Raw genomic sequence first — 24,047 nt, 5'->3', positions numbered from 1 at the left:
CTTCTGGTACATGCAGAGAGGGAGATGGAGGGAAAGGACTTATAATGTGGTGGCTTCCTCTAAAAAGAAAATGTAAGCCAGGGATAAAATCAAAGGCTGTGTGGGCTGCTGCTCACAATTTCGTTGCATGCTTCATCACACAAACACATTTTTTAGCAAAAACTCAGTTAGCTGCTACTATAAATACACGTCTTTTAAATCTGGAAATTCAAGCTGATGTGGAGACACAAATCATGGCTGAACAACTCCCCATAGTCTTCCAAATTTACAAACCTTGGTTGTGCCATTCTGGTCTTTAATTTTTTAAATGGAATGCAAAATATTTTTGTAAAGCTTGTTTGATTTTGCTCCTAACTGTGTAATTTCCCCTTTGGATCAAAAGTGGGAAAAATTTCTAGCACTCTGGGAGGCTGAGGCAGGAGGATTGCCTGAGCTCACCTGTTTGAGATCAGCCTGACCAAAAGCAAAACTCTGTCTGTAAAAATAGCCGGGTGTTGTGGCAGGCACCTGTAGTCCCAACTACTTGGGAGGCTGAGGCAAGAGAATTACTTGAGCCCAAGAGTTTGAGGTTGCTGTGAGCTATGACACTACAGCACTCTACTGAGGGTGACAAAGTGAGACTGTGTCTCAAAACAACAACAACGAGGGTGGGGAAATTATTTTGAAGGGAAATCAAGGGTATAACCTAAACACACATTCATACCCTACAATTAATAGTAAGAGAGTAATGATAGTGCTGAACCAACAAAAGCTGCCTCACCATCGGGTTGTCTTTGGTGCAAGGCCAGGAGTTCCCTTAGGCAATGAAGGGAAGGTAGCAATATGAACTTAATCTTGTCTATGTTATAGAAACTTCATAAAAACAAGAATAGTTCTAAATTTGAGCAGCCTTTTCGATTTAACACTGATAACATACATTACTCTTATTATCAGGACAATAAAAAATACAGTTAAGTGATAACTCAAATACATATTTGATATTCTAATGACATTATCTTATAGCATTCAAGAAAAATTAAACCCAAATGAATGGAAGAGTAACAAAACAACGGCAGGCAACATTTTAATCACATTTCTCTGAAAACAGATTTATCAGTTAGAAATATGGAGGAAGATAGATCTGTTGTATTTCTGTAGTGTTGTTGCAAAAGTAATCAAAGATCCATCATCTCTTAAACAGCTTGAATGCAGCTACTAAGTATGAAAAAATAGTTCTCTGAATTAAGAAAAATTATAAGGAGATTGCTAGCGTAAATGAACCTACAAGTGCTTAAAATAATAGTCTTTCCTCTTGGAATTAGATTCAACAATAGGTTACAGCTATTTGTCTCTCAATAAAAGACCTTTAAAGCTTTTTGTGGGCAATTATAATCAAACTAAGAAAAAGTAATTTATTTATTATTACTAACAATGTAGAAACGCAAGATTTCAGAGTGAACTATATTTTTAGTAATGGTTTAGCATCCAAGACATGACTCTAATTCTTAGATATAAACCTTTGCTTAATATAAATATTTGATATCATGAGTAAGCTATTTCAAGGAGAGTGCTGTGAATCAATTTTTTCAAAGCCATGGCTACATCTTACTTAACTAAAAATGTGGTTTACTTACTGACGAGAATTCAAAGAATTATACAGGGCTGGCTGAATGTCAACTGCTATCTCTGTGGAAGTCAACCACCCCTCTGATGTTATGTGAATCAAGCTGTCATTTTAAACTGCTAATTGTAGCTCAATTTATTCTGTCCTACCTAGGAAAGTAGAATCAAAAGGAAGATATTTATGAGAAAATCTGAGATTTTATTTTGATTATTTCACTCCAAATAGTCCAAATTGAGCTGCTAGCAGCTTCCAAAGGCACATTTTAAATCAAATGCTGTAGTTTCTAAAGACTATACCCTCTGCTCTCGGATGATACAAGATTTCTCAAAGAATCTGATTATTCATTTTGAGCATCTTTGATATTTAGATTCTCATTTGTTTCTTAATTTATATAATTAGGTTTATTCATATAAATTTCATTGTGACTATCGGGTCTAATACACTGTTAGACCTGTTTGGTACACTTATGAATGTCTCCCATTAAAGTCTCATTGTTATTTCCACCCTTTAACTGCTTCTATTTGAGAAATAGTTTGAAGTTCTCCAAACAATTCCTTTTGTGATAAGTAAATCTTATGTCTTTTCTTCCAGAAAAATAGGGCAGAATACCCCACAATGTGTATGTGTCTATCCGTGTGTGTGTGTGTGTGTGTGCTGCTGCTGCTGCTGCTTATATCTATATATGGAATTGAATATCTTTTCTCTCATCCGTCCACTTGGTCGTCACTGGGTAAAATTTTTCTCAGAGTAGCTAATACAAAGGACAACACAAGTCACTTGAGAATGGGATCTGCTTTTTGATTCATGTGCCCAAGTATTTATTTTTCCAGTGAATATCTGTGCATGTGAAAAGCCTTTATAAGGAAAAATGGGAGAGGCAGAATTTAGGGAAGAAAAAGAAATTTGGATCAGAATGGGGATGATGAATAGGTGAAGTCAGAATGCTGGAAAAAATAAGCTGCCATGTTCCAGCTCCATGTAAAAACACCATGAATCTTTAAGTAAGTTTTTATTAAAAACCTTACATAAGCATATATATACGTTTAATTCAAGTGTTTACTATTGTGAAATTATGATGCTGGTCAAACCAAGTCTACTGCACTGACTTTTTTAATGGGAAAGTTGGTTCCATTTGATTACTTAGAAGGTAAAAAATAAACTAGCATTTATAGAATAATTTACTGTTTCAAAGCAGTTCTCATATATTTCATAGTTGTTGTCCTTTACCTTGAATATAATTGACATTAGTTCCTAGAGGAACAGGTTATTTAATGCTAACCTATCTTTTTGGTGGTCTCCCCAAGCATGGGTAGATATATATTCTTATAATAGGAACAATAAATAATAAAGTGAATGGTGTCTGAACTTTGGCCTCCTGAGAATGGGTCCTGGATCACCACTTCTTTTTTTTTTTTTTTGAAACAGAGTCTCACAATGTCACCCTCTGTAGAGTGCTATGGCATCACAGCTCATAGCAACCTCAAATGCTTGGGCTCAAGCGATTCTCTTGCCTCAGCCTCCCAAGTAGCTGGGACTACAGGTGCCTGCCACAATGCCCTACTATTTTTTGTTGCAGTTGACATTGTTGTTTAGCTGGCCTGGGCCGGGTTCGAACCTGCCACCCTTGGTGTATGTGGCTGGCGCTGTAACCACTGTGCTACGGGTGCCAAGCCAACCATTTCTTACATTTGTGATTGTAGATCAAGTTATTTATGTTGTCTTCATCTGTAAAATGAGGATAGCACTTCTGTTATTAGAATATTTAGAGTAATTCAATGAAATGGTTGAAATAAATGGTTGAAGACTATATACCAATATAGTTTCTGTCTCATAAGAGGCACTCAGAATATGATAACATATATGAATGTTTAAAAATGGGATTGGAATATATATGTATATATTCTAATAAAATGTCTAATGCATTTAATCCAAATACAATTGAAAAATTATGCAGTTTTTAACCTTTTATGTGATTTATACATCTTGGAATAATCATTTATCACTAGTGTAACCAGTTGATGCATCAATATTTTCTAACATTATATATTATAAAAATATCTCTTTAGAGATACTTTGGTAACTACAGTAGATTAAGGCAAGGAATCAGATTTAGTTAAGTGTACTTGGGAGTTATAAAACTTCCCTAAATTTCAAAGTTTACTGGGGGATATTTGGTGCTATTTATAACTATTAAGAATTAAATAAGATAATGTGTGAAGGGCTTCAGCAAAGAGTATGGGCTCAGTACATATTAATTTCCTTCTTTGATTGTATCTAGCCAGATTTACCTTATTTTCAAGGGAACACATTTCTATGAAAGTTCATGCCTAGGTAATTTTATTTATTTATTTATTTTTTATTAAATCATAAACACATAGATCATCCTATGTAATTTTAAATGGTAATCTAAGGTGCTACGTTATTGGCAGGAGTGGAGTAATAGAAAAGTGTTCTTCTAATTAAGCCCCTAGTACAGTCACATGGAACGCCCAGCAGTAAGTATGATTCTCTCATTGAAAACAGACACATTAAATAAACAGTCACCTGGGAAGTCCAGGGACTAAGGTAGACACAGTAGGACTGCGTGGGCAATTTTATTTTTCTGCACTCCCTCTCCAGAAAGATGGAGAGTTATGATGAGATTTCCACTCTTTAATAATGACAATCATGTTCTATTCATGAACATTCTAATTTAGACAAGAGGCAGACAAGTGGCAAGAGGTATGTGAAGACATATTTCAGTTTTATTATCTTTTAGGCATAGACGGGTATGTTAATCCATTTCCACATACAATTCCTATAATCACATATAGAGAGTGAACCTTGAACTGGAAAAACCTGTCTCCTGTTGCCAAAGAGTCAAATTGGAGAGTCAAAACCTCAAAAGTTGAAGACTGAGTTTTCTTCCTTCCCAGTATCACTGTGGGTGTGGCTGCCACTCCACAAGTAAACTTTCCTCTTTATCCAGGCATTGATTCAATGAAACGTTGTTCCTTTTTTCTCCAGCAAACTTTCTGCTTCCAGTCCAGAGCTCTGAGTTTTCCATGTTCTACTTTCTAGGTTCTGACAGCTGTTTTTGGATTTAGTTGACCATTGCAAGTGGAAGCCAAAAATAATTGTAGTATAACCCTCTCTATTGTCATGTTGCTTCATTTTGCAAATATATCTTAGGAGTTAGACTTTAAACCTTTGATCTCCCACACCAACAGAAAAAAAAAAGAAAAATATATTATGTATATGGAAGTAATTTAATTTTAGTGTTCATGGTTTATTGTGGAAAGAGGGTGCTTAAAAATTTTAGAATTTCTTTAACAAAATTCTAAAGAGGAAAAAAAAACAAAAGAAATCACAGTATTTACAGAGATAACAGAATGGCTTAGCCATGCAAAACAAATAACTTTGGTTTTTTTCCCCTTTTACTTTGGTTTAAATATTGACCAAGATTCAATTTTTTCCTGCCAAATAAAACTTCAATAAATCAAAGTTTAGAGGCAAAATAACATATTTTCTTTTTTCCCATAATATTTTATACAGCATTGAGTCTAAGAATATTTTATATATCCAAACCCTTACCAATGCACTACAGGAAGCTTTTGTTAAACTGAGTCACTATTGCCCAGGCAGTAAATGGTTTACAAATGTACAATAACATATGCTTCTAAATAATGCAGAAGTGGCAAAATATTATTTCTAATCTCTATCTGACTTTAATCTTCAATTTATTTTATTACCTTCATAACTTTTTATTTTGTGAGTCTAAAAAACAAACACCAGTTTTCATTTTCCTCTCGCAGAACACAGTTCTATATCTAGAAATCTGATGTTCATTTTTTCTATATATTTATGTATATCCTGGAACAGAAATGGCTGTGCAGTGTTCTCCCAGAAACCAGGCTTCTGCTTGAAAGAGCAAAGTTTAAAAGTCTAGTCACAAGAAGGTATTGGCCCATATCCAGTCTACTTCAAAAAGTTTCCATTTATACTATCACCCTAAAAATTTCCTCAGGCATAAAACATGTTTATAAAGTTACAAATTTGAATGTAACTAAAGATACATAGACATTTTATTATTACACTTTCATGTACTGCTTGATAAATTATGTATCAGTTAAAAACACTAAATTATCTCAAGGTGCATTCAATATCTGTAGCGTAGTTAACAAAAACACACACGAAAAAAATATATATTCTATATTCTGTGGAAAATAACACAGCTTTGATAATGACCACTGTTAAAAACTCCAATTCTGATTGATATCTTTTTTTTTAAAGGAAATAGGTATAATTTTAAGGCAGTGGATAACCCAAAGGATTTAATACCAATTTGTAACTACAATGATTTACATTGTGATCTATGAAAATGGGAATGTTATCCATGATTTTTCCAAACTGTCTCTTACACACTGTCTTTTGTTTCTTTGGACAGAAAATAATTGACTAGCAGGTGTCTCTAAAGATAAGTAGTACCCAAATTCTGTTTTATGCCTTTTTCAGAATAAGGAAAATGTCAGTTTGGGAGTATCATTATGTATGTGTGTCCATCAGCGTCTGTGAATTATTTCTGAGAGTCAGCTTGTGGCACGGACACAGATTAAGCTCATATGGTGCTTATCAATCTGACTCTCTGCCTCCCTCACCTTTGTGATACAAATCACAGTTTTTGAATTGGGCCATGTGTGTGTCCCCAGTCTTCACAAGCTGCCACCTTTGGGTTTCAGGTCCTTGTGAGAAAGTGTGGGGCATTACTGATAGCAATCAGAATCAGATGTGTACCTGCTCAGATTATTCATACAAACAATTGAAATAAAAACATTACATTATACATCTGATTAACAGCAACTCCCAGAACAAAGCTTACAGTGTATAAAAATAGCTACGTAAAAAATTTACACAAAAGGCAAACCAAAAAGAAATTCTCAGTGCAGACATTTACAGAAAAAAAAAAAAATTGAATCAAACACAACAGATGACCTATTATCATGGCTGCCAAAAACTTGCTGTTATTGTTTGTAATTTCATTTCATTGTTTTACTTGAGATAATTCTCTACTATCCTGTGACAGCTTGGTAGAATGAACTGCTTAGCACTTGAACCACGAATCGCTGTCAATGTCTCTGTTTATGTCTTAAATACAATCCACGTTCATGCTTCAGTTGGTCTATATGTTTTTTTCCCTCTGAAATGATGAAAAAATACAATTTAGAAGAGTTACCATAGCAATTATCTTCCACCATCAACAGATGCTTTGTACTAAAAATGATAGAAATTACTTTATAGGAAGAATCCTTTATAAAAACTCCATTGGCTCTAAGCTCATTTTTAGTCCAAAGCATTGATGCATACTTTCTACAAATAATTTTTTGAAATTGTTGAGGTTTTTAAAAAGAATGCTTTATTATTAATACTAATACTTTAAGGTTTTTCCTAAAGACTATTTCATTTCATTTCTCTTCAGGTAAAATATACACTCATCTCTTCAAATGACACCCTATGTTATGGAATTTGTCTTTCAAGTTCAATTGTCCATTGGGAACTCACTCCCCCAAACTTTGAAGAAAACAGAAGGTAAAATCTATATTTACAAATGCTTAGGAAAAAACCATAAAAGTGGGTGGAAAAGTCACATGGGACTGCTGCACTTGACCTCAAATAGGAGGCAAAATTGGAGAAAGAACCAGCTTTGGTTCGAGATCCTAGTTTTGAGATTTAAAAAAATAGGTCTTATTTTGATTTTTCTATTTTTCACTCCTCTGTGCATTCTGTTAAATACAGTTCTTTTTCTTTTGCATGCCCCATCCTTATGATGGAATTGACTTGAGCAATCCACTCAAATTTTGAGTTGTGGTTTATTTGTAATATAATGAAACCAGGGTTACTGTGGTTTTTAGGGTTTTTCTCATGGTATTGTAGGCTACAGTAACAGTTACTCTTAAATACACATAAAATAGTCCAAATGGATCCTCTGTTTGGCTTAAGGGAAATAAAACAAAAATAAAAGCTCAAATTGCAAGTGATATGCCATGGAAACATACACATTTTGTTTTAAAAATCACACATACAGCTACTATATATAAATGTATGTACGTAACATAGGCAACATTGACCTATGTAAGTCTATGTATGTGCATATATAGAAACATGAATTCATGCATACAGAAACACACATACGTATACCACCTACAAAACCATGTGTGCGAGTAAATGCATACATACCTAATTTTGTTGGCCTTTTATTTTATTTATTTATTTATTTTTTGAGCTGGAGTCTCACTTTGTTGCCATCCGTAGGGTACTGTGGCATCATAGCTCACAGCAAACTCAAACTCTTGGGCCAGAGCAATCATCTTGCCTCAGTCTCCTGAGTACTGGGACTAAACGAGCCTGCCACTACATCTGGCTATTTTTAGAGAGATGGGGTCTCGCTGTTGCTCAGGCTGGTTTTGAACTCCTGAGCTCCAGCATTTTACTTGTCTCAGCCTCATGCCTATAATCCTAGTACTCTGGGAGGCTGAGGTGGGTGGATCACCTGCACTCACGAGTTCAAGACCAGCCTGAGCCAGAGTGGGACTTCATCTATAAAAATAACCTGGCGTTGTGGGAGGTGCCTGTAGTCCCAGCTACTCAGGAGGCTGAGGCAAGAGAATCACTTAAATCCAAGAGTTTGAGGTTGCTGTGAGCTGTCCGAGGGTGATAAATGAGACTGTCTCAAAAAAATAAAATTGGACTTTATTATTAAGAGGATAATAATTATTTTTTTTGGGGGGGATGGAGAGACTGGTGAGATTCCATTCTTCCAAGAACACTTTATGAGTCACCAAAGTTTTCTTTTGAAAACCTCTTATCCTGCATTGAAAGCTGTAATTTTGCAGTTTTTGGCCAGGGCTGGATTTGAACCTACCACCTCTGGCATATGGGGCCAGCACCCTATCCCTTTGAGCCACAGGCGCTGCCCTGAAAGCTGTAATTTTGAAGCGTGTTAAAGTAAAGCCTTTCCCTTTCATCTTTAAGGATGTTTCCTACTTACCTGAGAATTATTTCTATAAACTTCATACAGCCTACTCACCTGGACAACTGGAACAGTTTCTCTCTTAGGGTTCAGTTTTGTGATTGTTTTCTTCTAACTTTTTGTTTTCCTCTGTATTACCAAGATCTTTGTTTACATGTTTTGATGCAGTCCTGTAAAAGAACAAAATACACATTGTCTTATTGATACACGTATTTAATTTTTATTTACTTTTAAGGCAGAATTAATGTCTCTTTGAAAAGAAAATGTTTTACAGGAAAACCGCAAGGGCAAACAATTGCACATCTGTGAGGCTTGACTGATAACAGAGCACATTGAGGTGAACGCAGTCTGGTATTAGGGTTGCATTATACGTATGTTAAGAGAAAAAGAAGTTATTTCAAACACAAACTATGCAAACTTTGTAACCTCGTATATTTAGCTGAGTTACTTTTCTCTCCACTTTCTGGGAAGTAATTTTTATTATTTGGTAGTCAAATTTTTCATTTTGAGCAAATATTTTCCACAAAAATGTCTGAGGGAGTTTCATTAAGAACTTCATTCTTTTGGATGCTCCATACCATGCGTCCCAGTTGGGCCAATGGCTTGTGTCTAGTTTAAGGATTTTGTTTTCTTGAATAGATAAAAACAATGAGACCAATTTTACAATAGAACCCTAGAGCAATTCTAACATGGCTACTTCTTAAATTATGGCACCCCAACTAGCAATATTGGCCCCCTGGGAATTTAATAGAACTGCACATTTCCAGGTTTCACACCAGGGGCTACAGAAACAGAGGCTCTGGGGATAGGACTGCAGTCCGACTTAAGACTTCCTGGTGATTCTGCAGCCTGCTAAAGTTTGAAAATCAATGCCTTTATTGCTGCTGTGATTTCACTTGCCTATGTCCTATCTTTTAAGAACTGAAATCAGATTTTCTTTTCTTTTTGCAGTTTTTGGCCGAGGCTGGGCTTGAACTCACCACCTCTGGCATATGGGGCCGGCACCCCACCCTTTGAGCCACAGGCGCCGCCCGAAATCAGATTTTCTTAATTGTCCAAGTAAGGTTTCAGGGTCAACCAAGATAAACAGAATAAATGGTAGCTATATTTCCAAGAGTTCCTTCCTTCCTTTCTTCCCTCTCTCCCTGCCTCCCTCTCTCCTTCCTTCCTTCCCTCTCTCCCTGCCTCCCTCTCTCCTTCCTTCCTTCCTTCCTTCCTTCCTTCCTTCCCTCTCTCCCTGCTTCCCTCTCTCCTTCCTTCCTTCCTTCCTTCCTTCCTTCCTTCCTTCCTTCCTTCCTTCCCTCTCTCCCTGCCTCCCTCTCTCCTTCCTTCCTTCCTTCCTTCCTTCCCTTTCTCCCTGCCTCCCTCTCTCCTTCCTTCCTTCCCTCTCTCCCTGCCTCCCTCTCTCCTTCCTTCCTTCCTTCCTTCCTTCCTTCCTTCCTTCCTTCCTTCCTTCCTTCCTTCCTTCCTTCCTTCCTTCCCTCTCTCCCTGCCTCCCTCTCTCCTTCCTTCCTTCCTTCCTTCCCTTTCTCCCTGCCTCCCTCTCTCCTTCCTTCCTTCCCTCTCTCTTCCTTCCTTCCTTCCTTCCCTCTCTCCCTGCCTCCCTCTCTCCTTCCTTCCTTCCTTCCCTCTCTCCCTGCTTCCCTCTCTCCTTCCTTCCTTCCTTCCTTCCCTCTCTCCCTGCCTCCCTCTCTCCTTCCTTCCTTCCTTCCTTCCTTCCCTTTCTCCCTGCCTCCCTCTCTCCTTCCTTCCTTCCCTCTCTCTTCCTTCCTTCCTTCCTTCCCTCTCTCCCTGCCTCCCTCTCTCCTTCCTTCCTTCCCTCTCTCTTCCTTCCTTCCTTCCTTCCCTCTCTCCCTGCCTCCCTCTCTCCTTCCTTCCTTCCCTCTCTCTTCCTTCCTTCCTTCCTTCCCTCTCTCCCTGCCTCCCTCTCTCCTTCCTTCCTTCCCTCTCTCCCTGCCTCCCTCTCTCCTTCCTTCCTTCCTTCCCTCTCTCCCTGCCTCCCTCTCTCCTTCTTTCCTTCCTTCCTTCCTTCCCTCTCTCCCTGCCTCCCTCTCTCCTTCCTTCCTTCCTTCCCTCTCTCCCTGCCTCCCTCTCTCCTTCCTTCCTTCCTTCCTTCCTTCCCTCTCTCCCTGCCTCCCTCTCTCCTTCCTTCCTTCCTTCCTTCCCTCTCTCCCTTCCTTCCTTCCTTCCTTCCTTCCTTCCTTCCTTCCTTCCTTCCTTCCTTCCTTCCTTCCCTCTCTCCCTGCCTCCCTCTCTCCTTCCTTCCTTCCTTTCTTCCTTCCTTCCTTCCTTCCCTCTCTCCCTGCCTCCCTCTCTCCTTCCTTCCTTCCTTCCTTCCCTCTCTCCTTCCTTCCTTCCCCCTCCCTCTCTCCCTCCCCTCCTTGCTCACTTCCTTCCTTCACAGCTCTCAGACTATGAAACAGAATAGTTGCATAAGTTATATTGTAGTGACCCTTGCAGTCACTACTCAAAGGTTATTACAATCTGAATTGTCATAGACTAGTTTTACCTATTATTATAATTTAAATATAACTGGAATCATTCCACATGTATTCATTTGTGTCTGCCTTTTATTTAAACTCAGCTCTGTTTGCAGCACTCATAGAGCATGGTGTATATAGTTGTAGATTGTTCTTTCTCATTGGTGTATGGCATGTCACTGGGTGAATAAATCATAATTTATGCATTTATTTTACTGGTGATAGGTATTCTTGCTCTTTGTTTCTTCTGAGATTTCAACTATACATCACTGAGACTTTTTTGAGTATGTGCTTTTTATTTTTTCCTTTATTTCAGAATAATACAGAGGTATACATATTTTAGTTACTTAGTTTGCTTTGTATGAATTGAATCAAAGTTATAAGGGTGATATTTTGCGTGTGCCCCACAAAATAAGAGTTTTTTATGCTCTTATTCTTTTTCCTTTCTGGGCTTTAATTTGGGTGTTGTCTATGGATCTATATTCCAGTTTACTTCTCCTGAGTGCTGCTGTGCCCAGTGTGCTATCAAATTCATCCACTTAGTTTTTTGTTTTGTTGAAACTAAGTCTCACTCTGTTGCCCGGGCTAGAGCCCAGTGGTCATCATCATAGCTCATTGCATCCTCAAGCTCTCAGGCTCAAGCCATCCTCACACCTCAGCCTCCAAGGTATCTGGGACTACAGGTGTGAGCCACCACACCCAGATGGCTTTTCTATTTTCTCTTTATGTAGCACAGGTTGGTGTACTCCTGGCCTCAAGCGGTCTTCCTATCTCAGCCTTTCAAAGTGCTAGGTTATAGCCATAAGCTGCCACTCACAGACAACTTCTTTTTAAATATTATATTTAAATATTTAAACCTTCTAAAATGCATTTAAATTCTCTATTCCATTTATCTCTTTTTACCATCTTTGCTCACACTATCTTTAATATAATTATAATTATTTTAAACAACTTGCCTATTAATGACAACATTCATATCATCCAGTTGTCTGTTTATCTTGTCTATTTTTGTCTTGATCATTGAAGTATTTTCTTCTTTGCATGTCTAGTCCTTTTAAATTTTGCTGATATTATGTATCAGAGAACTGTAGAGACACTATAAGAATGTTATTTTTAATCAGAAGAGATTCCCCCTTTCTTTTGTGAAGCAGACGGTGTACAGGAATGACCACCACAAGTCAGTCCGGGATTAACCTAGCCCGGGGTTCCACTGTTTTTTCGTGAAGACTCTGTGTCCCTTTGGTTTCCTCCTATTCCTAAGGTGTGGCTTACTCGGGCTTCTGATTGAGATCCTGACATGTATCCCTCTCTTTAGCTCTAAAAATATAGAAATATTCAGCGTTTCCCTTTAAAATCTCAGCTCAGGTCTCCACATCAAGATATGGGAAATCTCTTGAGTCTTTGTGACTTGACCATAAGCTTCTTGAGAATAACATGTTTCATTTATACTTGACCCACAGCACATAACACAGGGACTAGAATATGATAGGCATCCAAAAGACATTTATTCTACCGAACTGAACAGACTGACATATTTCTGTTTCCTTCCACTGTTCCTCATGTTATTAATGTTCACTAACTTGAAGTTCATATATATTCAACTGCTTTTTTTTTTTTTTTACAAATTTGTAGAGAGAATACTACATTGAAATTACAGAACTTGAGTGATGTTTAGTCCAAACTTTTCAGATAGCACTGCACAAAATTATATGCAGAAACATGTACCTTGATTATTCTTATTGCTACTAACTTTATTTTCTAGTATATTCTAATAATTATAATTTCTGTAAACTGGTAGGATATTGTGGACATCAAGGAAAGCCCCATGATCCTCAAAGCTCCCTTTTTCCTCTCATCATTTTGGCTCTTGTCTTCTCACACCCATCTGATATTCCTCCATTCCTGTCTTCTCTTCCATTTTTCTCTACTTCTTCTTCTGCTATTTTTCTCTCTTTGTCTTTACTTTCTCTGTTTTATTTCAAACTCTAATTCATTAAATACCATTTTTTTTGCCTTTTAATAAGAATTCTAACTTGTTAGAAGCCAGTAAAGAAAAACAGATACAGCAGTCAAAATTTAGTGGGCAAATTCTAAAATATAAGTTTTCAAAATATCATCTGTATAATAAATCAAGGCAGTAACTACTATGAAGTGACTTATGACTGTGACTTTTTTTCTCCAACCTGCCTTGACGTATATGGGGAGAACGGAGTCATGTTCAGGTTAAAAACATAAATGATCTCACAACTTTAAATGAAGCATAAGGTTAGGAGGAGTTCTGATTCTAATAATAATGAAAAAAAACAAACAAAAAAATTGTCTGTTTTTAGTGCTTACATTTATAACAATTATAAACTCCCAGAAAAGAATAAACTATTTGAGTACAGATGAGAGTGAACCAAAGAAAGTAGAAAGGAAAGGAAATTTTTACAAGGCTTTTCCTCTTGAGGCATGTCCACATTTAGGATGCATAGGCTAACTACAATAAAAGTTAGAAATCAAGGGGAAAACTCTTAGGAAGGAGAGATTGTGACCCCCTGAAATGTACGTGTGTGAGAAATTTCAAAGAAATCTCAGTGGAAAGCAACATTGGAAGGCTAACAACCAGATAGAGATTTTAAGTACTATCCATATAAGGGAAAATGAATTTGATGTTGAACTTCTTCAAATCAGAACTGCTTAGAAACACATCAGTTTTCATATCAAAACCCCAGAAAAACCAAGCAAAAACAATATGTCAGCAGAAAGCATTCATCCGAAGACAGACACAGAATACCAAATGTAAAACTAACCTTCACAAGATCAAGGTGACCAAGCAGTAATCTGATTGTCTCTTAGAAGAAACAAACCATGGCATTTGGAAAAATATAACAAAATCTAGACACTCTATAACATACCACCTAAAAAAATCAAAAAGTTAACGTATATGTGAAGAATAGAAAAATGTAACACAAAGATAAGATAATGTCATCAGATGACACAGATTTTAGAATTAGCAGGCAAAACTTCCACTCAGTTATTGCAATGCCTAATAAATGACCTAAAAAATGATAACAATGAAAGAACAGATTAGACAGACAAATGGCTAACAAACACATGAAAAAATGTTCATCATCCCTATATATTAGAGAAATGCAAATCAAAACCACTCTGAGATACCATCTAACCCCAGCGAGAATGACCCACATCACAAAATCTCAAAACTGCAGATGCTGGCGTGGATGTGGAGAGAAGGGAACACTTTTATACTGCTGGTGGGACTGAAAACTAGTACAACCTTTCTGGAAGGAAGTATGGAGAAACCTCAAAGCACTCAAGCTAGACTTCCCATTTGATCCTGCAATCCCATTATTGGTATCTACCCAAATGGAAAAGAATCCTTTTACCATAAGGACACTTGTACTAGACTGTTTATTGCAGCTCAATTTACAATCACCAAAATGTGGAAACAGCCTAAATGCCCACCAACCCAGGAATAGATTAACAAGCTGTGGTATAGGTATACCATGGAACACTATTCAGCTATTAAAAGAAATGGAGACTTTACATCCTTCGTATTAACCTGGATGGAAGTGGAAGACATTATTCTTAGTAAAGCATCACAAGAATGGAGAAGCATGAATCCTATGTACTCAATTTTGATATGAGGACAATTAATGACAATTAAGGTCATGGTGGGGGGAAGGAAAAGCAGAGAGAGGGAAGGAGGGGGGAGTGGGGCCTCGGTGTGTCCCACACCTTCTGGGGGCAAGACATGATTGCAAGAGGGAGTTTACCTAACAAATGCAATCAGTGTAACCTGGCTTATTGTACCCTCAATGAATCCCCAACAATAAAAAATAAAAAAGAAAGAAAAATCTCAAAAGCAAAAAATGTAAGCAAAAATAATTCTGTGACTGAAAACTATAATATTACAAATGAGTAATTCACTTCATGGCCTTAACATCAGATGAGAGGTGGCATATAAAAGCTACCTTAGTGAATCTAAGGACAAAAACATAACTTATGCATTCTGAAAAATAGAGAGAAGGAAGAAGAAAATAAATGAGCAGATCTTCATTAGCCTGTGAAACAGTATTTGGCAGTCTATATGAAATTGAAGTCCCAGAAGGATAAGAGAAAGAGAATGTCACAAAAATATATTTGGAGAAACAATAAAAAAAATCCCAGAGTTGATGAAGTCCACTAACTTAAAGATTGAAAATACTCTGGAATCCCCAAGCAGAAAAGATAAAAACACCCCTGAATTCATCATAGGGAAACTAATCAAAAGTAATTATAAAGAGAAATACTTGAAAGTGACCACAAAAAAAATTGTTGAAAATTGCCTGGGTGCAGTGGTTCACTCCTATAATCCTAGCACTTTTGGAGCCTGAGGTGAGATTGTTGAGGTCAGGAATTTGAGAATCACAGCTGATGTCTCAGAAAAAAATGTACACCAGAGATAATTAGATGTCTTTAAAATGTTGCAAGAAAAAAAATATCAGCCAAGAATTTTATATCCAGATCTTTCAGGTCAAGGCAAAAGAAAAACAAATTAAGCTAAGTGAAAGAAAGCTGGGAGAAATCATCACCAGCAGACCTTTCCTAATGGAAGCATTAAAGGAAGTTCTTTGGTTAAAGAGAACACAAGTTGGGAACTCAGATATGCAAGAAAAAATGGACAAAATAAAGATTGTATATATGTGTTTATATGTAAAATACCAAAAAAGACAATCAGTTGTTTCATATATGTATATATGCTTTATATATTTATATATATAACATTTTAATATGTATTTTATAATGTGTGCAACTATAATAGGTATGACAATAATAGCACCACAGATGAAGGAAGTTAAACGGATTTATAATAGTTCAAGGATCTTAGATTTTTACTTGAGTAGATTGTTATAAGTTCTTATTGTGATCACTAAACACAATAAAAGAACAAGAAGAGATATAGTTAAAAGGCTAGTATATATGTCAAAATGTAATGCTTGAGTAATTAAAAAGACAGCAGGATGTAAGGAACAGAAAACAACCAACTTATTGAATGGTCTTAAATATAACTATATCAACAATTAAGTTAAATGTTAAGTTGCCTAACCCCTCCAAGTAAAAGGGGCAAAGATAGTCAAACTGCACAAAGCAACCAAGACTCCACAAAATCCTCTCTCCAGAGGTTGACAAACTTCTTAAAATTACAAATTGTAAATATTTTAAGCTTGCAGGCCTTAGGATTTTTTGTTCCAACTATTTAACTCTACCATTGTAGCATGAAAACAACAGAGACTATATGTAAATAAGTGTGCATGGCTTTGTTACAAGAAAACTTTATTTATAACATTAGGCAGTATCCTGGGGGTCATACCTTGCTCAGTTATACTTATTTAAGAGACAAACTTAATGTAAAGAGACAGATAATTAAAAATAAAAAGATGGAAGCAGTGTAAGTATCAAAGCAGTGTGGCTTATTAATATTGGGTAATGTAAAATTCATGACACAGCATATTACCAGAGATAATTAGAGCTATTTCATAATTATAAAATGTTTGGTATATAAGGAAGTTATAAAAATTCTAAGTAGAGGGGCGGCGCCTGTGGCTCAGTCGGTAAGGTGCCGGCCCCACATACCGAGGGTGGCGGGTTCAAACCCGGCCCCGGCTGAACTGCAACCAAAAAAAAATAGCTGGGCATGGTGGCGGGCTCCTGTCGTCCCAGCTACTCGGGAAGCTGAGGCAAGAGAATCGCTTAAGCCCAGGAGTTGGAAGTTGCTCTGAGCTGTGTGATGCCATGGCACTCTACCCGAAGGGCATAATGTGACACTCTGTCTCTACAAAAAAAAAAAAAAAAAAAAAAAAAAAATTCTAAGTAGATGTGCCAAGTAAAAGTATAAAGAAAAAGCTGAAAGAACTGAAGGGAACTATAGATAAATATGCAATCTTTATTGAATAATTTAATGCTTCTTTTTCAATCAGTGATAGGAAAACTATATCAAAATTTAATGTGCATGATTATAATGAAGTAAATATCACAGTGATTCCTTGATGTCACTAGGCAACTGGTCTCAGGAACCCTTTCAGATACCCAAATCTGTGGATGTTCAAGTTGCTGTACTGGACTTGCCCTCTTACCATAAACATCATAGAATAGAATAGAATAGAATAGAGCAGAGCAGAGCAGAGCAGAGCAGAACAGAACAGAACAGAACAGAACAGAATAAATAGGATAAAGGAAAATAAAGCATTTCCTGTCATTGGATAAAAAATAGCAAGGGACTATGTTTTCCAAGAGAAAATAAACAAATAAGCTATACCCTATGATGGTAGAGGCTTCGTGCCTGGATGTGGTGCCCAAAAGGGGGATGCATGCAGAACACCAGCTTATCATCGATTAGAGGAGACAGAGCCAGTGTTTACCCAATGAGATGACAGAAATTATAGGAGAGAGGCTATGCAAAGAAAAAGCATGAAAAATTTACATGCATCCTTTTGATTCTTTCTCTAAGTACTAAGTTGGATATACCAATCCTAATCAAGTTTAAAAACAAACTTCAAAAGAATTAAGTGGATCCATTAAAAACAATATAAGCCAGAGGTGCTGGGTTTCAAGGCAGTTGTTTGTTTCCTAAAATGTCAGGGTTTCTTTCAGGCAGCTGCCTGGGTCCTCTGTTCTTGGAATGCTCTTGGTTGAAAAATGACCAGAAACTGTGAAGTAAGGGAAGTGTGAAACAAAGTTTATTGAGAGAGAGACTGATAGGTTTACAGAGTAAGAGCAAGGTAGAGGATTACAGAGCAAGATACATTCACCATAGACAGCGGAGGGGCCCCATGTCATGACAAGGAAAAGGACGTGGGTCATGATACTTTGATTCTCTTTTATACTATCTGGATTAGGCTTACCTCACAGTTCAGAGGTCACCTTGAAATCTGAGTCTTACTGCGCATGTGGCCCTCCCACGAGCCTCTCTAAAAGTTGTTTGGAGGGGCTGTGGATCACAAGGTAGATTTAAGCTAATGACATGATAATTAGTCTTAAGGCTGCTCTAGGTCACCTTTAAAACTCTATTTTACATATTGCTAGGCTAGAAAGTCTTCTACATCTTTTTGCAGTTTTCAGACTAGTTGGTAGATTGGTAGGTGTTCCCTCCCCCTCAGGTGTGAGCAATCACTCAGGACAAAATTAAAGTGGGTGGCACCAACATGGGGTCCTGGAGGTCCCTGCCCTTGCCCTTCCCCAGGAAAACCTGGATTACTAGCCCCGGTCCTTTCCCTGGAGAGCCGGGTTCTAACTATCTTCCTAGCAGAAGCAACGGGACATCTTTAAAACACTCAATATTTTAAAGTGTTAACCTAGAAGAAGTCCGCATCTTTAAATATATCCAACAATACTGGAAGTGAAACAAGAACATTTCCATGAAAATAACATCTCACTGAAAGTTAGTGGCAATAAACGTGCACTCCCAGTAAGGTCAAATGAGGTTTTTTAGACTGACACAAAGTGATAATAGACAGAATCTCAGACCCATCAAGGAAAAGTACAGTACTGGAAAAAGTAATTATCAAAGTAAATAAAAAAGAAAGTTTTATCATTATTTTTAATTTTTAAAAAGAATAACAGAACTTAGAGCATAAAATAATAAATAAAAATAAAACCTCACAATGCACTGTGAGGTTCATAAGTAAAGTTTAGAAGTAAGACATATAGCAATAATAGAATAAAATATGTGAAAGAGAAATAGAAGTCTAGGCCTGCAATCTTCTTACATGTAAAGCAATTGTGTGTAGTTTGAAAGAAATCAGTAGAGGTGTACAGATTTATATGTAACATTGCCCATTTTAGCCTAATGGAGAAGTATGAACACCATACCCATCAGCCCCGACATGTTTTTCTTTTCAAGCGTCCGTGGCGTATTAACTAGGAAAAACTGCATGCTAGGCCATAAAAATAGATCTCAATGCACTTCAAAAGACTAAAAATTTATGTTCTAGGTTGTGTTAACACAACAATGAAATTCAAAATATAGAATTTTGGAATTTAATACATTTCTAGTTACATGACTCCAAGGAAGAACCATAGGGGAACTTAAAAAATATGTTTAACTGAATGAATAAAAACGTACGACATACGGGTAACACAGTGTTGAGAGGGAATTCATAGTTTAAATGCATGTGTTACAAAAGAAGCAAGGCTAATAACAATCTAAATTTTTAGTTCAATAAATTAGAGAAGGAAGAGCAAGTTAAAACCTAAGAAACAAACAAACAAAAATGATAACATAAAAAATGTCAAATCAAAAATAAGCAATAGAGATTTAAACAAAAGTTAGTTGTTGGCTTGGTGCCTGCAGCTGAAGCGGCTAGGGCGCCAGCAACATACATCAGAGCTGGCGGGTTTAAATCCAGCCTGGGCCTGCCAAACAACAATGGCAACTACAACCAAAAAAATGGCCGGGCGTTCTGACGGGCGCCGGTAGACCCAGCTACTCGGGAGGCTGAGGCAAGAGAATCACTTAAGCCCAAGAGTTTGAGGTTGCTGAGAGCTGTGATGCCACAGTTCTCTACCCCGGGTGACAGCTTGAGACTGTGTCTCAAAAAAAAAAAAAAAAAGTTAGTTGTTTAAGTGATTTAGAAAATGAAAACATTCTAGCAAGATTAAGCACTGCAGAAAATACAATATTAGAAAACAAAGAAGGATTATTAACTACAAAACCTCAGGGATAAAAAGGATAAAAGAACTTAGGAACTTTTTTTTTGTAAAAAAGTCAATAATTTAAATGAAATGGATAAATTCCTCAAAAAATTTGCCAAATTTATTCAAGAAGCAACTCTATATTTACCGAACATTAAAATTATTAATTATGCTTTAAAACAAGCTCTTATGCAGAAAATCTCAGTTCTAGTTGATTTCATCACTGAATTCTATCAAACATTTAAAAAATTAACAAACTCACTAAGAGGAGATGTATCCTTTTATTAACCCACTGTATATAGCCCACTTTACACTAGTATCAAAACTCAACAGATTATGATTTAATAAAAAAATTAAAAAAAAAAGCTTCCCAAAATGTATGGATCTTATCATCTAATGCATTTGAGAACAATTGAGGCATCAGAATAAACAACTTTTGAGTCTAAAAACAAAAAAAAAACTCAACAGAGATATTACAAGAAAAGAAAATTACAGACTATATATTCCTCATGAACATAAACAAAAGAACTGTCAATAAAATGTTGATTAGTAGTATCCATCAATATAACACAGTAATGATACATTATAATAGAGTGGAATTTATTCCAAGAATGCAGGACTGGCTTTTCATTCAATCACTGTAATTTATCATGTCATCAAAATAAACAATATGATAAAACAATATAATTATTTTAACAGATAGAAAGAACATTTGAGAAAATTCACCAATGATTTGTGATAAAGACTCCTGTATTCTGAGAATTAAAAAAAAATTCTTCAACAAGAAAAAAGGCACTTCATATGAAGGAATTTGGTCTTATCCAGAAAGCGGTCTGGCTTTGGTCCTCAGTTTTCTGGGAGGTAATCCCTAAGCAATTAGAATTTTCTGAGTTTTATAATCACTTTCTTATTCGTACTGGGCCCTTTAAACTACGTGAATTAATGTAATTAAGCTAATTAAATTAGTTTATGCTAATATGATACTTCAGGGCAGGGCCTTCCATACTCATTAGTCATAGGATGGGGCCTTAGCACACCAGGATGACCAGGCCCACAGTTCCAGGTGGGGGCTTTGAGCCAGGGGACATAGCCTGACCTTTGAGGAGTGGATAGGCTGGAGAATGAGTTCAACTAGTCACCCATGCCTATGTAATGAAGCCCAATGTTTGGGTGAGCTACCCCATGTCTCTTCCATGGCACAATAAACTAGTAGAATACTGTGTCCTTGAAGACAGCACATTTGGATGCCTCCCAGACTCTGTCCAATGTGTCCCTTCCTGACCTGATATTTAATGTAACCTTTTCTTATAATACATGTAATCCTGAGTGTAATAGATTTCAGTGAGTTCTGTGAATCTAGTGAATTGTCAAACCTGAGGGTGGTTTGGGAAAACCTCGAAACTTGCAGTTGATGTCAAAAGCACAGGTGGCCTTGTATGGACTCCGCCCTGTAACTGTTGTTGGACTCATTTCCTTGATGTTGGGGTCAGAATTCTTGAGCATACTTGGTGGTCTAGAGGACTTTATCCTTAACCTTGAAGTTTGGCTAAATTTGGGTAGGCTTTTTTAGGCATATAGACCTAACATCATATATAATGACAAATATAAAGCAGTTTCTCCTTTAAGATTGGGTACAAGTAAAGGCGTGTTCTGAACATGTGTACTTGGCACTGTATTGGAGATCTCTGTGAGTAGCAACAAGACAAGAAGAAGAGATAAAAGGCATGTAGAGTAGAGGGAAGAAGTAAAACTACCTCTATTTGCAGATTGTTTATATAGAAATCTTAAGGAATCCACAAAACCACTAACAGAACAACATTATTTAGCAAGATGGTAGTATACATCTCAACATAAAAAAAGAATATATTTTCAAATACCAGTTGAAAAAGATTGGAATATTACAAAATTATTTCTATTAAATAGTTGCAAAATACATAGAAATAAGCTTTTAAGGACATACAAAAGTCTGTCAAAAATTTTGAAATACTGCTAGAAAAAATATCTAAGTAGAAGGAGAGATAAAAGATCATGAACTGGAAGATTAAATATTATTAAGTTGTTGAATCTACTCAACTTTATAAATCCAAAGCAATGCTTATCCTGTAAAACTTTTTGAGAGATATTAATTAGCATGTTGCTAAAATTTATATGGAAATGCAAAGAAGTAAGATTGCTGACACCATGAGAAACGCAAACTTGAAAGACTTACACTATCCTGGTAAATTAGATTGTGACAAATATGCCAAGGATAAAAGAAGGTCTTTTTAATAAATAGTGCCGGAATGACTTGATAAAGGTGAAAGCAAAAAAACAAAACAATCTCACCTTTATTTTGTGTATAGTATGAAGTAAAGAGCATTTGAAGTAAAGAGATTTTGTGTATAGTATGAAGTAAAGAGCATATCCTTAAATATAAAAGTTAAAGCTATAAGGTTTTAAAATAAAACACATAAAAATACTTTTGCTACTTGGGGATAAGCTAAGAGTTCTCATAGTGGACATGAAAAGCTCTAAGCATAACAGGAGAAAATTGATCAGCTCATTCTTCATCAACTTAGCTAAGTTGTTATCCAGGAGAAATGCACTAAAAGGAAACGCTCGCTAGCAGTGGGGGAGTGGGTGTTATTTAGTATATGTATGTAAGGTTTACATGCATTTTATTACAAATTCCTCCATGTTAGTTACTGAGAGTCTTCTCTCTAGCAGAGAAAAGCTTTTAAAATTGATTCTGAATTCTTTTGTCTTGGTTTTGAGACTGACGTGTTATAAATCATTATAATTTATGAAATTAATATCTTTTTAATTGCTAAAAATTTCAGAGAGTTGAAAGAATTACAGCAGACTGTAGTACTGGCAGAGACCAAACAAACTCTCTTTCTGATCATGTGTCAGACCTCGTCCGACAGGACGGTTCTCCTGTTCCGCTCTGGTATTGGGAGGTGGCTGACGCATTTCCTTTGTTGTGTTTGCTGGTGCGCCTCTCATTCCATGACAAGAGGTTAGTGACAATGCTAAGGACATTCTTTGGCCCTCAAACACAGTTGATCACTGATTATAGGAAGAAGCAGCCTATTCAATTTGAAAAATCTAGAGTTATTTTAGAATACACCAAGTTTATGGGAAGAGTGGACAGGAATGATCAGTACTGTGGATGTTACGGATTTAGAGAGGTCCTATACGTGGTGGAAAAAATTATTCTTCTGGCTGTTGGAAATTGCAGCTGCAAATAGCTATATCCTTTACTCATTAGATAAGAAGGAAAGTGGAGAAAAAGCACAGATTTCCCTTTCTTACAGGGGAAATTTCAATTCTCAGCTTGTGAGGGAACAGAAATTCAAGAAAGAGCGGAAGACCATCCATTATCTAAATGGGAAGATGAAATTATAATAGAAAATGAAAAAAAAAATCAACAAAGGACCACATGGTTTGCAGTAGAAGATGGAGAAAGTTGGAAGGAGAGAAATCATTTTCTACTGTGACACGTGCAAGAGGAAGCCTGGACTTCATCCTGGGACTGCTTCAAGAAGTATCACACTCCAAGATTATAAACCAAAATAAACAAAAACACGTTAACTATTTTATGTAATCCAAAATAGATGATAAAATAATCAGGCGAGTTCATATTTATGTTTTTCTTTTTTAAAATTGTAGGATAATTATAAGTAACCTACCAAATTCTTTCTTTTCCCTAATAAATAAGAAATGGGGAGTATGAAGGTGGCAGAAAAATTAGATTGGAAAGGGATTTTTTTTGATCATTCCATTTAGCAAAATACTTTTCAGTTAATTGATTTGGGGGAAAAGACATTTATGAAGAATGAATGCTTGGGTTACAGTAGAAATTATATTGTTTCTTTATCTTAAAATGTCCTCATCAGTTCCCCTTTTTAGGAACTTGATAGAAGAGCATTTAGATCATAGAATCATAATAAATTTAATACAAGAAGAAGCACAGGGGTGGCCCTATAATCTTAGTTATAAGGCAGAGAGAAGGCTTGGCCCTGTGGTCAATAAGCCTAGATTTTCATACTCATGTGTCAAGTCTGAGCTGCAAGAACTTGGACAAATCCTTGCTCTTAAGCCTGCTTGGTCATCTATAACAGGACCTACTACTCACAGGGCTGCTGTGAAGATAGATGTGGTGGTTCATATGAAAGCAATGGCAGGTTACAGGGAACCAAATTGAAGGTGTGTTGTGGAGCTGATGTCCAAGGTCATACAGTTACTGAGTAGAAGGAGGGAGTTCAAATCTAAGTCTCAAAACCTTATTCTGTGTTACTCCTGT

The 24,047-nt window shown here is 36.5% G+C and overlaps 1 protein-coding gene across 3 annotated transcripts in view; it reads right to left on the bottom strand.

Moving 5' to 3' along the window:
* Positions 1 to 4,329: 4,329 nt before the first annotated feature.
* The window catches only part of ALCAM (activated leukocyte cell adhesion molecule), a 205,225-nt gene continuing 185,507 nt past the window's right edge, over positions 4,330 to 24,047 (bottom strand). For all 3 annotated transcript variants that reach the window (XM_053564320.1, XM_053564318.1, XM_053564319.1), the window contains 2 exons: positions 8,667 to 8,779; positions 4,330 to 6,779 (listed from right to left, as the gene is read on the bottom strand). In XM_053564320.1, the coding sequence (XP_053420295.1) occupies positions 8,692 to 8,779 (88 nt within the window). In that variant the 3' untranslated portion in view covers positions 4,330 to 6,779; positions 8,667 to 8,691. The remainder of the gene's footprint in view (positions 6,780 to 8,666; positions 8,780 to 24,047) is intronic.

The sequence above is a fragment of the Nycticebus coucang genome, chromosome 16 (assembly GCF_027406575.1).
Source record: "Nycticebus coucang isolate mNycCou1 chromosome 16, mNycCou1.pri, whole genome shotgun sequence".
Taxonomy (NCBI): Eukaryota; Metazoa; Chordata; class Mammalia; order Primates; family Lorisidae; genus Nycticebus; species Nycticebus coucang.
Note: the sequence above shows the minus strand (reverse complement) of the source record. Positions and strands in the feature narration are given on the sequence as shown.